Source organism: Fukomys damarensis, unplaced genomic scaffold, assembly GCF_012274545.1.
Source record: "Fukomys damarensis isolate Sample0158 unplaced genomic scaffold, DMR_v1.0_HiC HiC_scaffold_13, whole genome shotgun sequence".
NCBI lineage: Eukaryota > Metazoa > Chordata > Mammalia > Rodentia > Bathyergidae > Fukomys > Fukomys damarensis.
In genome coordinates, this window is record NW_022900925.1 from 10460483 (window position 1) to 10475514 (window position 15032).

The following is a 15032-nucleotide window of genomic DNA, read 5'->3' on the forward strand; positions in this document are numbered from 1 at the left end:
TTTTTTTTTTTTTTTTTTTTTTTTTTTAGTGGTTAAGAGTTTAGAATCAGATCACAGTTCCAATCTTTATTTCATCACTTATTAACTTGGTCAAGAAACTGAAGCTCTCAAATGGTTTCTCTATTTGTAAATTGCAGATAATACTGCCTAATTTTCTAATGGTTGCCAGGTGTATTAAATTAGTAAATCCATACTAAAATGCTTAGGTTAGGGTATGACATTTAGCACAGGGTAAGTAATAAGCTGATTTTATTTTCAACAGCTGTAGTGAGAAGTGAATAAGGTTGTAGTTTAGTTTGGGGGAGGTTTTTTTAAAAAGTCTAATCCCGGTCTTGGGGTTTAAATGATTAAGAAACACAACCACAATTTGTAACACTTGGAGGAAATGGCAAAGGCTATGTTAACTGTTTTTTATCACAGAAGAATTTAAGGCCTAAAAGGAGATTCTATTAGAATGAGTGATTTCTGCTCATGGGCAAGAACAGAGCTGTGCACCCAGGAGACACATAGGACAGGGGAAAGGGTGAGAGATGCACATGCACTGGACACTGGATAGATTCCAAGGTACTATTGTTAAGAGAAGGCTGGACTTGGGATGCTGGCTTTCAACTACCCAGTATTCTCACTGCTGCCTCCAGACCCCATTGTCCTTATGGGATCCAAGTCCTATTTCTTTGGTGGTGGTGATGGTATAGTGTCCCCAAAATTAAGATCCAGAGCAGAGAAACATCCATCCCCCACCTCTTGATATTTCTAGTAGTTTCCTAGTTTCTCCCTGCTGCCTCCATACCTCAGGCAGGAAGTGACTTCAGACTAGCAGGATACAGGTGGCTCCGGAGAAACTTCATGAAGTCACTGATTCCTACACAATATACCGGAAGGCAAGGACTGGGAGGGGAGAATACTTAAGATGTCTGGTGGGATAGGATAGTAAAATGAGTACAGAATCCCAGATACTATTCAGGAGGGAAGCAATCTCTTTCCAAGACCCAGATACCCCCAGGCAAGAATCCAGGACATAGCAGTAACGCAAAGAGGCTTCTTTATTCCAAGGATCTGATCTCCCCAAATGTAATACTTCCATACCCAGGCACTTTTCACCTGCCAATCCAGTCTGATAAAAAGAAATCATGGTTCCTTCTCACATTTCTCTTTTACTTTCCCTCCCTTCTTCTTCAATTGTGCAATTGGGTGATGGGAATTAAAATGCAAAAAGAAAGAAGAGTAACTTTCTCACCAGTCCCCAAGTGACACCCACAAGTACTGATCTGAGGAGTTCCACCCTACAAATTCAAAAGTGCTATGTCCACCCATGTCCTATAATCAAATAGGTCCAGGGCAACAAGGGTCAGAACTATACATCAAAGCTTCAAAGTATTATCTAACATTCTAGACGCTCCGTTTTAGCCAAGAGGCAACACCAATCCTAACTTTCATCCAACCTGTTCTATACCAGAAACTGTAGCCCTCAACCAGCCTCTTCATCCTACCTGGCAGCTTGGTCAACTAGAAGAGGTCTTTGGCCCATGAGTCAACCAGTCTTTTAAGTCTCTCCAATCTGTAATCCCAACAATAATCCCAGTCATAATCCAAAAATTTAAACAAATCCAGAATGGAACTCAGCCCCATTTTTCCTTCTTCTGGAAGGTTCTAGTGCATTCACTGGTTCCTTCCAGACAGGAATGCAGTGATAGGAACACTGTGTCACAGACCCAGCTGTTCTAAGGTAAGAAAGTTACCAAGCACTTGTGACTTTTAGGGGCAAAGAAGTTGTTTGGAATCTGAACCCTTGCCCAAAGATGTACAAAAACAAGCAAGAAGGGGGTCATCACAGGAAGCAAGAACATCAAGGAATATTCAAACCCAGATACCTCAGCAGTAATGGATGGATCATGACTCTTTAGTTAGAGTACAGAGTTTCATAATTCTGCCCTAGGTCACACCACACAAAAGAGGTGGAATCGGAAAAGGTCACATCATCCCTGATAAGGCTTTTCAGATCTCTCTATGGAGGGATCATCTCAGTGCTGAGAAAAAGCCCCAGTGTAAGACTTATGGGCTTGGGTGAGAGAGGCATATAGTGCATGTAGTATGGCCAAACCCAGGTGACTAGGTTAATAGGACAGTTTAGGTTCTGAACCATCTTATAGGAAAGACTACCAGCCTCACTTTGGGAGGCTGAAGCAGGAGGATCTTGAGTTCAAGGCCAGTCTGGGCTGCATAATGAGTTCAAAGCCAGCCTGGACTACAGAAGAAGACTGTGTCTTTATAAAATAAAACAAAGCAGGAAATACAGAATCCAGTGCCCACACCCCCATCGTGCAGAAGGCATTTTTTTTACCTCATTTTCAGGCTCACAATAAACATTTCTACAATGCTTGAAGAATAAAGAAGAGTCTATATGTCAGTGGTGGCCAACCTATGGCACAGGTGTCACAGGGGCTGTTTGTATCATTGAAAGCTCGAAAAGGTTCACCATCATTGGTCTATATTCAGTTCTGTCCTGCCAGAGAATAGCAGAAAGGGTCCCTGTCCCAATTCCACAAGCTCCCAGGGCTTGCCAAGAACAAAGTTTCCAGACCTAGAAAATGGAGGGGCAGAACACAGAGAACCCATTTCTCCACTTAAACCAACAAGTGAACAAACAAGAGAAAGAACAATTCTAAAGATAAAAGTTATGACAAAACCATATAAAAACACTCAAGCCAAAGGACAGAGCCAAGTGCTAATCTCTGCCAGCAGAGCTGTGACCTCACTTTCTCTGTTTCAGGTCACTTTTGATCAAACTTATAGAAGAGGGAACTGGGAAATGCAACAGAGTGAAGGCCCTGGTGCAACCCAATGGCCTCAATAAATTATATTTACAGATAAACTAGATGAGATTGGGGGCTGTAGGTAGAGGGCTGTTTCCTTAAGGAAACCAGGCCTCCATTCTCTCTCTTCCTCCAACCTTTAGCTAGACAAACTGGATTGTGGGGAAGAGGTTTTGACCAGCAAAACAGAGGCAGATCTAGCCAGGATCTGCCACCCCTGCTCTCCCCAGCAAGAAGTTAAGGTGGCAGCAGTTTCTGACATCAGAATTGTCTTGCACAGCCCCATACCGAGACTGATGGGAAGCCAGGCCAGAGCCCGCACTTTCCCATCCTCCAGGAAACAAATGCGACATGGGCCAGTGCTCAGCTAGGGCCCCCCCAGGATATGGTAGTGCACTTTGGTGTTGGTAGCAGCTCCGTGTTTCTGGCGAAGATGCAGCCGAAGTTGACTCTTGTGCCGGAAATGCAGGCTGCAGGGGTCGCACTGCAGGAGGACAGCTGGGTCAGGTCACTTCTAGTTTACAATTTAAGAGTTGAGTGAAGGGAACTGTCCAGCTCTCTACTGAAAATTAGGTCTTTGGCCCTTACATTCTTCTAAATCCTCAGAGGTGCCCAGGAGATTGGTCTTGCTTTATTTAGAAAAAGATTTCCCTCTCCTCAGCCCCTCTTCGGGGAAAACTGCATTCACTCTTGAGGTGCGGCTACCTCCATTCCCACCCCACCCCCCCTCTGCCCCATACTCACAGGACTCTGCAAACTGCAACCCATTTCTTAGCGATCTAGAGGTAGCAAGCCGGCTCCTCTCAAAACCCCGTCCCTAGCTAAATGGGAGGTAATTCTGAGGCTGGGCCACTCTGGGTACCCACGTGGTAAGGCTTTTCTCCTGTGTGGATGCGAACGTGGCTCTTGAGGGTCTGTAAGTGACGGAAGCGGGTTCCACAGGTGGGGCAAGGATAGGGCTTCTCTCCAGTGTGGATCAGCACATGCGCACGCAGATGGGCCACCTAGGGAGTGAAGAACCTTCAGACCGCACCCCTTGAAGGGTCAGAAGCCTTTGTTAGCCACTCTAGCCTCTAGCCTTTGAACTCTCCTGGAGACTGGCTCCCTACCTGTACAAAGCGGGAACCGCAAGTCTCACACTTGTACGGCTTTTCTCCAGAATGGATGCGGCTATGTGTTTTCAGGTTAGCTGGCCGGTTAAATCGGGCTCCGCAGACGGAGCAATGGTAGGGCTTTTCTCCTGCAAGCAGGGCGAATGACAGGTCAGGAATGTTACCAGATGATAGCGGTGGGCACCAAGGCCAAGACCCTCTCCTCCCCTACCTGTGTGCACTGTGCGGTGACTGGCCAGGTTGCCCTTGTAGCGGAAGGCAGACTGACAGAGCTGACACTTATAAGGCTTGTCCTCCTCCCCAGAAGCAAAGGGGTCCAGCCCCGATGAGCACCCAGCCTCACAGTTCTGGCAGCTGAAAAACTCACTTCCTGGGAAGGGAGGTTAAGGAGGGATGTGTGAGTAACAGCAACTATGTTTTTTGTTTTGTATTTTTATTGAGGGCTTCTTAGGTACTGGTGACTCCTCAAACTGCACCGCAGTAAGTTTTCTTCTTTATGGTTTACTGTGAAGTCTTCTTCAGCCCAAGCCATATTGTTAGCAAGAAGATTGTCAAGTGAACCAAGGAGCCCTGTGGTCCCAGCATTCTGTGTGCCTCTGCTGAGGCAGGAGGACTGAAAGTTCAAGCCTATCCGAGGCAACTTATCTCAAAATAATAATGTGCTGCAGCGGTATCCCTGGGTTCAATTCCCAGTATGGGGTGGAGTGTGTGTGTGAGATGAACCAAGATGGAATTCCACATCTCTGTGATTCCAGAGTACTGTGCTATTCTTTTCAACAGTAGTGGTGATAAGTAGAAGCCTCTCCTAGTGGGCCAATGCTTCTGTTTTTCTCTTTTGCACCACTGGGATTGACAGCCTGCCAGAGAGACTCTGCCACAGCCCTGCACAGACCACTCAGCCTTGGTAGGGACAGGCCAAAAATTCCAACTTGGCTGCTCACTGCAAGCACCTGGGGAGCTTTAAAAAATACTGATGCCAAAATAGAAAATAACCCCCCAAATTGATGTTTGATACCTACTTCCAAATATTCTGATCTATGGGGTGTGATCCAGGCAATGGGAGTGTTAAAGGCCTCCCAAGTGATGGTAATTTACAGTAAAGTTTAGGAATCATTAGCAGGCTTTTCTTGAAAACCTTTGATCCAAAGTGGCCTGAAGCAGTCACAGGAGGAAAGGGTGAAAAGAAGCTCTCTTACCTGGTGGTGGACGAGCCTGCTCAGAGGGTGATGCAGTAGTCTCCTGAGCCTGGGGTGTGAGGACATAGTGGCTACCGGCTGGAGCTCCACATCTGAATTTCCCAATGGCAGCAGTTGGAGAGAGTCTGAGCAGAAGGCAAGTCCAGGAGAAAAGGTTAGGAGAGATTAGATTTTCCCTCCTGGAGAATTTGAAGGCAAAAGTCCATTCTCTGGAGGTGAATTAATATTGACTGATGAGTCAAAGTCCCATCCCACTGACTCAGCTTGGCCTCTGCTCAATTCTGTATGGTGGGCTAATGTCTCTGAAACCCAGCCACATTTCACTGTCTCCTGACCACACAGACCCAATGACTGCCTTCTAGCTGAGATTCTGTACCTGCTTTGGGAACCAGGAATGGATCCTTCTTCACTGCTACTGCTGTTGCTGGAGGCCTCGTCTCCACTGGGGAGCCTGGCTTGAGGGCAAGGTTGACCAGAATCCTTCTCCCCCAGTAAGCTCCCCGCTTGGGAGGTCTGAGAGTTTAGCACGATGAACTTGTATTTTTTCCAGTTGCAGGCCTTAGGGTCTGGGCTGGCTGGACTTGGGGGACCTTGATTGCAGCTTCGAGATTCAGTAGGTGGGTCTGGATGTCCTTCCGAGCGCCTAGGACTGTCTGGTGGAGGGGCCGTTGGTGGTGTAGGGGGTTCCGCCTCCAGGGGTCGCAAGGAGATGCCTAGAGGTTCATAGCTGGGAAGTGTGATGGACGTTAGTTCAGGTTCCTAAACATTACCTTTGGCCTCAGCACTCGGGGCACCACCTCACTCATGAATACGGAGCCAAGGCTCTCTCACCTGGCCTGGATGAAGCGGTGGCATGCCTGAACTACATGCTCCATCTGCAAGTAGGTGGCAGCCGCAAGGACGGCTGGTGCAGTGGCGGGAGAGAGGCGCAGGCGTGAAGTGTACATGAAGTCCAGGAGCGGAGCAAAGCCTCTGGCTTCGGGGCCCCCGGGCAGGGAGAGCACATCCACCCCAACTCCTGCTCGGCCCCGAAAAATTGAATAGAAGAAGCCACTAGAGAGAGAGGGCAAACAGGTCATTAGGGGCTAGGAGCTCAAGGAAGACACAGGCTGCTTCAGAAAACCATGCCCCCTACAAAGTCCCGCCACTACTCTCACCCCGCTCCCTCATTTGGGGCAGCTTCTCTCAGGCTCCCGGAAGACATGGAGGGCTATAGCGCTCTGCCTCTTTCGAAACTCTTTGATCCCCAAGAACCCCTCCCCTCGAACCTGCAGGCGATGAGAACTGCCTTGTGTGCTTGAAGGGGTTGCCCGCCAACCAGCAGCGTGACGTCAGTGAGGATCCCGCGCAGGCGTAGCTCGTTCAGATTGCCCAGCACGTCGGAGGAGTGGCGAGTGAACTCGCGGACATAGCCCAGCGCGCCTTCGGGTGCTGCGGCGGAACCCATAGCGACGCAAGCCTGCGGGTGCCACGGCGCGGACTCCGGGATCCAGGCAGTCCTAAGACACATTCCCTTTTCTGCCTCCCCTTTCCTCCCGAAAAGACCCCGGCCTGTCACATTCAGCCCCACTCAAACCGTCGGGCTCATTCTGTTCTCAACCGCGCCGCCGCTCTCCTCCCTCTGTAAGATCCCAGAGCGCTCGGAGGAGATGAAGGTTCGTTCTCACTGCCGCGTCCCTGGGGCGCGCGCGGAGCCCAGCGCTCTTCGCGGCTGGTTCGACTCCTCCGCCGCCTCCACCACACAGCTCTCTTTCCCCTGCTTCGCTGCGCGCCCGCGTCTCAGAGCTTGACCTTGCCTAGCGACCCCAGACGACCTGCAGTTCACACCCCTATAAATCCGACTCGCAGCTCCTTCACCAACCGCAGGGATTCTGCAGTTCTAGCCAATCCTCGATCCTAGTTTGGGGCACTTTCTGGGACTCAGTCTCCCTACCATCAACAGACCCCCAACCCTTCTGAGGGTCCCTGGAGTCTGGCTCCCGCAGTGTGGTTCTTACCCCCGTCCTGCAGGGGCTGCGGCTCCTCTTCTCCAGGGGGCGGGGTCTCGCTCCCCTCGGTCTGGGCTCCTTTATCTGGCCGGGATGTCGGGGGCGGGGGTGGAGGTGGGGTGAACGCCGGGGTCGGTATCCTTCCTTCCTCCCTCGCTCTCCAGATGGCGAGCCCGGGGCGGGGTCTCCGTCTCAAAGGCGGGACCTCAGAAATGCAGGGTGGTCGTTAAGGACCCGGCTTTGAGTCCCTAAAAGTGGACCCGAGGATGAGGAAATTGGAAGAACGGAGGAGGTTAGGGAGATCGAGGTTGAAAACGGGGTGGTCCTGGGTCGTCGTCGGAAAGGAGCAGCGACGATGGAGGTGTTGGCTTTTGGAAGGGGGTGCCAGCAGTCTGGTGGAGGACAAAGTCATTGCAGCGAAAGTCCCCCTTCCGATGTACTGTGTACAGAAGCAAAGGGGAACCCAGTGAGGCGTCAGGTTTGAAGAGGCCCCGATGGGCTCCCGTGGGGGTCTTAGTGGGAGGATGTGGTGTGAATGACAGTCTCCCCCAGCAAAGCCCACAAAAAGGGGGCTTTGGCCGGGCGGGGCAGGCAGAGGGCGGATATGATTTCTAGTTGGTTTCCTTCTATTGTCCTGCGACCGGACGGCTCCGCCAGCTGCTTCCCCTTGAGGAGGTGGGGAAAGCCCCGGGTGGGGGCCGAGAGACGCTCAGGAGACCTAGGCGTCCGGCCTCTCACTCCCGCCTCTCTTCTGAGTCCTTTTAGGGACCTAGAGAGACGCCCAAAGCCCGTCCACTGTCCCTCAGTCCCAGTTTAGTAGGGTCTTGAGCACCCGCCGCTAGGCTACGCTTTAAGGTATCCCGCTGGCGGGACACCGGGGTCCAGCGCGGCAAGTAGGCAAAGCTCGGCAATGCCTGGCTCCTTCCACGAGGGGGCGGACGAGCCCTAGCCTCGCTTCGCCAGGTCATCTCCACCCGGCTGCAGCCCCAGGCACAGGATGGATTTGGTCTGGGCGGCTGAAACCTGCTATGGTTTATTTTGCACCTCTGTCTCTCAGCGGGATGTTAGACAGGGAAGTAAAGTTAGGGATTACAGGGGCTTTCCTTGTGGCTGGAATTCCTACTGAGGTGGGAAATCTGCGGGGTTTGGGAATGAGAATATGGGTGTGACGGGTAGTGGGGCTTCAGCCAGAGAGCACGGGGTTTTCTTTTCTAGGTAAAATAGATACTATTATCTAGGTATTTCAAGAGTTGAATTTTTAGTGGCCAATAATATGAAATTTCGTGGGGTAAATAAGCAAGCAGAAAAATAAGAGGAAGAGAGGGTAAGAGAGGCCTGGAAACCCTAATTTAACGCCCTCATCTGAGAGATAGGCACGGGCCACACCCTCATATATTTTGGGGGGAGATTTGGGATTGAGACCAAGATTCACCTGGAGAAAATGGGCCAGAGCTGGGTGTAAGCTGCAAAGCAGGAGCCCTTTGGATTTGGGCTCAGGAGTACACACAATTGCCCAGGAATGACTGAGCACTGGCTTTGGAGCTGCACATCCAGGCCTGCAGCCATCCTGTTCAAATTCGCATGTATCTTCATGTGGGAACAAAAGAGAAAGGCAGAGAACCTGGGAATTGGGGATGAATAAGGATTCGGGTGGTGAGGCGGCTTTGGCAGGTGAGGGTTACTGTGGTCTCTGCCCAGCTTGGAGATGAGAATTAGAATAGGGCTCTTATCAGAGTAAAGTGTTAGCTGGTCAGTGTGGGATGCTGTTTATCCTGAGTTACTGGGTTGACTTGATTGCTACATCAGTACGGCCTTTATTTAGCCTTGAGGTAAGTTTGAGGCCTGGGGCCAGTGTTAAAGCTGCACTAGTTTTGGGTGTTTTGATACCCACCACTTAGAGACACTGTTAGTCTCTGTTATCTTGGACTCTCGGGAAAGTCAGAATACTCATGCTGATTTGGGGGTACAGTCTGTTTTGGGGTGCTATATCAATTTCAAGGCTCAGATCAGATGTTGGAGACATAAAATTTGGATTTTTAAAAAAACTGCACTGAGGTGGAACATAATAGGAAGCGGGGAATGAGTGTGCAGGCTTTCTGTGTTTGGGGTTTTGAGGGGAATACTTAAATTTGAGTCTCGTGGAAACTTATTTTGAGGGGAGAATGTTCCTCTGTATGCCTGGATAGCCGTGAAACTTTTTCCAACTTCTCATCCAAGAGGAGAAACAGGTGAGGGCCTCCAAGGACAGTGAAGACTGAAGTTTTGGGGTGTCCTTATTTTAGGGTGTTTTGTCACTCACTGGGCACATTTGGTGAAGCTGAGGGATGGATCATAGGGTGAGATTGATTTGAAAGTTTACTTACTTTGGAGCACATTTCTGGTTTGGAATATCTCTTACTTATAGCTCCCTGTCACCCCAGAATATGGAAAATTTTCTTTAATGAACCCCCAAATAAGCCTAAGACTTGAAGGGAGACATTGGGAAGGGAATGATATCTTATCATGGACTTATTACTATGTGGTTTGGATAGATCTGAGGGGGAAAGTATGGTTTCAGACTCTGAACCCCAACTTCTTGAGGAAGAATACCTCAGCTTAGGGGAAGTGGAGGCAAATGGTGCCTCTCGGTAAAGTGGGCACTCCTGACCAGGGCTGTGCTGCTGGGACTGTGGCAAGGAAGGGGGCAGGTAGAAGGAGGTGATCTCTGCACCCTGATTTTCTAGGATAAGAGCCCCAAGCAGAAAGCAGACAGAGTCGACAGAGTGTGGGTGAGCCGAGGGGGGAGGGGTTCCCAACGGCAGCAGGGGCTAGAGGCTAAGCCAGGCCAGCTCTTCCCGTCTGGGTCCACACTCTCTTCGGCTCTCCTCCCCTCTCTCCCTCCCACCGCCCACCCCCCCCCAACCCAAGGGAAAAAAAAACTGCCTGTGCAACAGCAATGGCAGATTCCAATCCTCCAGGCTTTCCTAAACCACCACGGAGACCAGCCAGGGGGGAGGGGAAGGGAAGATCGGGCTTTCCTGCTTCCTTAAGACAGGGGCTATGAGCTTGACCTCCTGGCCCCTAGCCCTCTAAGGAGTGCCTCCCCCTGGTCTGGAAGCCAGGTGTCCTGGACCCTAGCCCCCGAGCGGTGGGGGGGCTGGAGGGACGGGGAGGAGGAAGGAGGGAGTGACTTCCAAAATTGGCATCGGGACAGAGCAGGGCTGGCGGGAGGCAGGCAAAAGACAGAATTTTCCTGAAAAAACGGGAGTATCTAAGGACCCCAAATTTGGGGAGCTAGTCCAGGACCGTCTTCCCAACATCCTAGATTTTTTTGGGATTTTTTGGGGGCCCCGGGACCCCTCTAGATAGGGTGAGGAATGTAGTGTTGGGGGAATCTGACTGGGGCATTGCAGCTGCCTCTCCCGCCGAGTTGGAGACGGATGGGCTGGGACGGGTTTTGGGGGGGTGTCCCCAGTTTTAACTGGGAGTGGAGGAACCCCCTCCAGAGCTCTCTTGTGGGGGTGCCCCCTCCCCAGGGCACTCCCCAGTCCCTGAGCCAGCCGAGAGGAAGGAGGCCAACGATGCGACTGGGGCGGCTCCTTTCTCCTGCACCCCAAATGTGAGGGATGGCACCCCAAAATTTGCTCCTTTCAAAATAGGGGACCAGGATCTCAGGGGAAAGTAGCTGAGGTAAGTAGGGAGGGAAGTGTCCCCTGTTTTCAGGAGAGACGTGGCGGTTGGGGGGGGAGGTTTGGAGGTGCGTGCTGGGGTGGGGTTGGGCTTTGTCAGTCTTGGAATTGGGGGGATTATTGAAGAGGCTCCCTCCTACACCCCCAAACTGTAGTCCCTTAGATGGAAACCAAAACCTGAGACCAGAGAGCCCTCAACATCTCCAGCCGTTAGGATAGTGTTTGATTTCTTTTACCCCCACAAAGGCTCTGCCGAGGGTGGAGCTGGGGGCAGTTGTTGTTTTGGGGGTTCTGGAGGGTGCAAAGAGGAGCAGGAGGGCTTAGGAGGGTTTGCTATAGGAAAGACTGGGGTCTCGGAGAGGGAATCTGGCATCCTCGGGGGCCTAAAAAGACTGCTTACCTACACCATCTTAGATCTTCCTGGCTGCTAGAGTTTTGGGGGGTGTGTCGGGAGGGAGAGTGGTAAAAGGTGCGATGGGATATGGCAAGATAACATTTGGGTTTTACAGGGTATTTATTATTTTGAGTTGCAGAAGGAGTTTGCTTTCTGGGAGGTGCTTTTGAAAAATCAAGTCCTGGACAGGAGGAAAAGGCTAAGGGAAGGCCTAGGGTTGGGGGTGGGGAGAGGCATGTTTGTCTCAGTTTAAACGTGGTTCTCAGGGGTGGACCCGCCTGTCTGGGCCTGGTGGATAGGGTAATGGGTGTTGTTGTGAGGATGGAACATAGGTCTTGGGGGGTAATGGGGAGTGGGAACAGCACTGGGGCTTGAATACCTGGCTCTCAGGTCCATATGGCCCTCTTCTAGGCCCTGCTGCTACCCTCTCCCCCTGGCCTCCATTTCCTGCCTTTGGCCTCCATCTTGGGGCAGGCCCAAGGCCCAGGGCCCAGGGCAACTTCCGGCCCCCCTCTCTCGACTGTGTTTCTGCCCTACCACCTCTGGACTGCCAACTCCTAACCCTGCTGTCCTTGGCCCTTGGTACCTCCTAGCATTTCTCTTGGGTTCTGACCCAGGGAGGGGAGGAACGGGCACAGGAAGCCTTGGATCCCTGCCCTTGCTGAGTCAGGAGGCAGTTTGGTGGTCCCCCCAGTCATTCTCTATTTCCTCTGCCTTTGACCCCATACTAGGGATCCAAGCTGAGTTCCAAAGAGGGAAGATGCTTCCAATCTTATTACATTTATTATCCAATCTTAATACATCCTTTTCCTTCCAGTTGCCTGCTCAACTTGTCCCTAGTTCCCGGTTTTTCCCAAGCTCTTTGAGGGCCATGTTCCTGGAGGCAGGGGTCTTTACAGCACTGTTTTGTGCTCTCTTCTCAGCCCACCCCAGTCCTGCTCCCGCCCCAGCAGCACACTGTGGTTTGTACGGCACTGTGGCCACGTCCAAACCACACTGTGGTGTTAGAGCGAGGGTGGGGGAGGCACCGCTGAGCCCTGGCCCTGGGAGGCCACCCTGGAGAAGCAACACAAAGCACATCTGGGGCTGTGTGATAAACTTCTTTTGAGGTGGGGAAGAAGAGGGTATGAAAGTCCTGGAACAGCCCCTTCAAAATCCCATGGGCAGTCTCAGGAATACTGACTGCCAGTGACCCTGACCCTGGGAGTAAATTCCGGCTGCTAACAGCAAAGTGGAATCTTTGTTGCCCACACCCAGCCCCCCTGGCTCTAGCAGCACAGAAATATTGGCACTGGGAAGTGAGTCTGCCAATATTGGTTGTGCTGCTCCAGGCAGGGTGGTGAGAACCACCCAGGAGGGGCTGAGCCACTGTGGGCTAAGAAGAAAGGAGAGAGGAACCTTTAATCACGCCATGCTGAGAGAGAATTCTTTATTGTTTTATGTATAAAAATGTCCATTAGATGGAGGCCAGGGGCTAGGAGCAGAGATAGTTATCAGGAACAGCCAGGTAGACGGCCTTAGCAGCCTTCTGATCCTTTCTCATGCAGACCTTGCTTGGGTTCCAGGCAATCCACAGATCGAGTGTGAACAGTGACAGGATTAGGGGTGGAAGGCTCAGCAGGAGAGCAGAGGAACATCAGTGAAGGTTGTGAGAATGCCAGAATCCAGGGTCAGGCTGTCTAGAACAGGAAGTAAGACAAACCAGATGGAGAGAGCTCCGAATATGCTTCCAAGGCAATTCCCACCTCCCCACTTTCATATTTAACTGACTCAATCTGCTGCACTGTGAGAGTGCATTCCCTTCCCACGCCCCTGCATGAGGTCCGAGCTTCTGCTGAGACTCTCTCCTGCCATCAGGTGAGCACTTCCTCCCCAATCCCAGCTGGTGTGGTAGGAGGAGGACTCTTACCCTGGTCGAAGTTGAGTTTCTTGGTTGGAGGAGTTTCTCCTAGCCCTTCAATATCCACCAGGTCACTGTTGGCGTCGGAGTCGTTCAGAGCACTAAGTGTCACATCTGGGAGGGGGTACAGGTTATGTTCTAGGTTCTCCTAACTGTGCCCGCCCCCCAGCTTTCCAGAACTTTGTGCTCTACCTCCCTCCATCTGGGAACCACAGGCAGAGGAATAGAGATTTGTCTATTTCTTACCCAGGTCCAATTCTCTCAAAGAACCTCAGATAAGACCTTTAACCCCTACCCTAGGTGCAACTCCATGGCCCTCACCAGCCTTCTGTTTCTTTATGGGGGGACCCCCCGCCTCAGTGACACTGGAGTTGCTGGGTGGTGGGGCGGCTGGAGGAGGTGACAGGACACCAGATGCCAGCTTCTTGGGTCCTTTCTTGGGTGACTCAGTTGGAAGGGGGATGCCAGAGTCTTCATACACCTTTCGTTTCACAGTGGCCTTTATCTGAGCCCTGAAGAGAAAAAGACAATAGATTACAGGAGAAACTGTCAGGGAGCCTGAGGGAAGAAGGGAGGAGTGGGAAATCTGGAACCCCCTTTATAAGAATCCTGGTCAGGGCCCCGAACTTTTGGTAGGGTTCTCAGTACTCAGGGCAGATGAAGTGTGAAGAGAGGAGTCCCTGAACTGAGTAATTGGGAAGGCCCATCTCCAATCTGCCAATGTACAGATGTACAGGGCCACCAGGTAAGGCTAGGTGATGTACAGGTAGATTGAGACCTGTCAACTAGTTCAGAAATACAGTATCCCTGGCCACACTAGTGCTATATAAATAACCAGGGAACTCCCATTATCAAATACAATAATTAAGTATCTCAGGGTACTCTAAACTCAAATTCTTGGAAGGTCTTTAGTTCTAAAGCAGTTTACAAAAATGGTTACAATTCTTACATTCTTTCAATTCTCAAGGGAATGCTGCCAAAACTAGCAAAAAGTAGAAAAGGTGCTGAGCTGGGAGTTCTGAGCAAGATGGAATAACCGTTAAAGAGGAAGAAAGCTACCCACCCCCCTTTCTCTGCCACCCTCCCTCACACTGTCCGATCCTTGATGACACAGCTGATGTGATTAAGATCGTCCCCAAATCGCTTCACAGCAGCCCTCAGCATCTCTATCTCCGTCTCCGTCCACTTCGCACTGTCAGAAGGAGGTGGGGAGGGACAGCAAAAAAAAAAAAAAAAAAAAAAAAGGAAAGTGTGGAGCTAGCCCACCGGCTACGCATTCCACAGCCAACCAGCCTCCTTCCCACAATCTCTGGGTTCCCTTCCAGGGATTCATAGAGGGTATTCCTTTTTTAAAAAAGTTCTAGGGACCCCTAACCACACGAAATTGCATCCACCACCCCCTTACAAAACCCTCTCCCTCATTAACGTGCAACAGCTGCTGTAAACAGCCCACGAAAACCAATTCACCAAGTAGAGAGGCCTTACAAACAGAATCCCTGAACATAGTCTGCAGTAGCTTGAGGGGATAACGTAATTTGGGGTGGTGGTAGTGGTGGTTGGCCAGTTGCCTCGAGTTCAACTGTGAAATCTAAGTCCGGGTTGTAGAACTGTTTGCATCATCTGTCATTCACTTACTCATTTCAACAATCACTTATTAACACCTACTCTGCGCTGTGCCAGGCACAGAGACAAAATAACATCTGCCCCTGCCCTAGAGAAGGTCCATGTCTGACAGGTCCAAGCGTCTGTTCTTAGAGTCCACGTCCCAGCCCGGGCTCACGTACCCCGCAGGGGAAGAGTCGGACACGGGATGCAGCTGCATCGTCAGCTCCCCGAGCTTCGTGAAGGCGGCTCCGGCAGCGGAGAAGATCTCTCCGACCTGGGGGGCGGAGCAGTATTACTGGGGGCCGGCGCCCAGCCCGCTCGCCGTCCCGCCCGGAGCCCCTAGCCCCACCCCAGAT

The 15032-nt window shown here is 51.3% G+C and overlaps 2 protein-coding genes across 8 annotated transcripts in view; both read right to left on the minus strand.

The window, feature by feature from the left end:
* Positions 1 to 114: 114 nt before the first annotated feature.
* Bcl6b (BCL6B transcription repressor) lies at positions 115 to 7660 on the minus strand. 4 transcript variants are annotated; one of them, XM_010605758.2, is made up of 9 exons: positions 7119 to 7660; positions 6390 to 6580; positions 5953 to 6174; positions 5498 to 5848; positions 5122 to 5246; positions 4137 to 4295; positions 3923 to 4053; positions 3680 to 3817; positions 115 to 3297 (listed from the first exon to the last, which is right to left on the minus strand). In XM_010605758.2, the coding sequence occupies exons 2-9, from the start codon at positions 6566 to 6568 to the stop codon at positions 3181 to 3183; spliced, it is 1422 nt and encodes a 473-aa protein (XP_010604060.1). In that variant the 5' UTR covers positions 6569 to 6580; positions 7119 to 7660; the 3' UTR covers positions 115 to 3180. The 4 variants fall into 4 exon arrangements, with proteins under 4 accessions (XP_010604060.1, XP_010604059.1, XP_019060327.1 ...); XM_010605757.2 differs by having other exon boundaries at positions 6390 to 6620; XM_019204782.2 differs by having other exon boundaries at positions 6390 to 7660.
* A 4926-nt stretch (positions 7661 to 12586) lies between these two features.
* The window catches only part of CUNH17orf49 (chromosome unknown C17orf49 homolog), a 2710-nt gene continuing 264 nt past the window's right edge, over positions 12587 to 15032 (minus strand). The window contains exons 2-6 of one of the 4 annotated variants that reach the window (XM_010605763.3): positions 14856 to 14950; positions 14162 to 14263; positions 13393 to 13583; positions 13081 to 13185; positions 12587 to 12850 (exon numbers count right to left, since the gene is read on the minus strand). In XM_010605763.3, the coding sequence (XP_010604065.1) occupies positions 12786 to 12850; positions 13081 to 13185; positions 13393 to 13583; positions 14162 to 14263; positions 14856 to 14950 (558 nt within the window). In that variant the 3' untranslated portion in view covers positions 12587 to 12785. The other 3 variants (XM_010605764.3, XM_010605765.3, XM_019204784.2) reach the window with 3 other exon arrangements.

Coding starts and splice junctions, on each gene's coding strand:
- Bcl6b (XM_019204782.2), bottom strand. CDS start 6,631: ATGTGTCTTAGGACTGCCTGGATCCCGGAGTCCGCGCCGTGGCACCCG. Junction 4,296..5,121: donor GCAGGCTCGTCCACCACCAG/GTAAGAGAGCTT, acceptor CTCCCTTCCCAG/GAAGTGAGTTTTTCAGCTGC. Junction 4,054..4,136: donor TCACCGCACAGTGCACACAG/GTAGGGGAGGAG, acceptor CCCTGCTTGCAG/GAGAAAAGCCCTACCATTGC.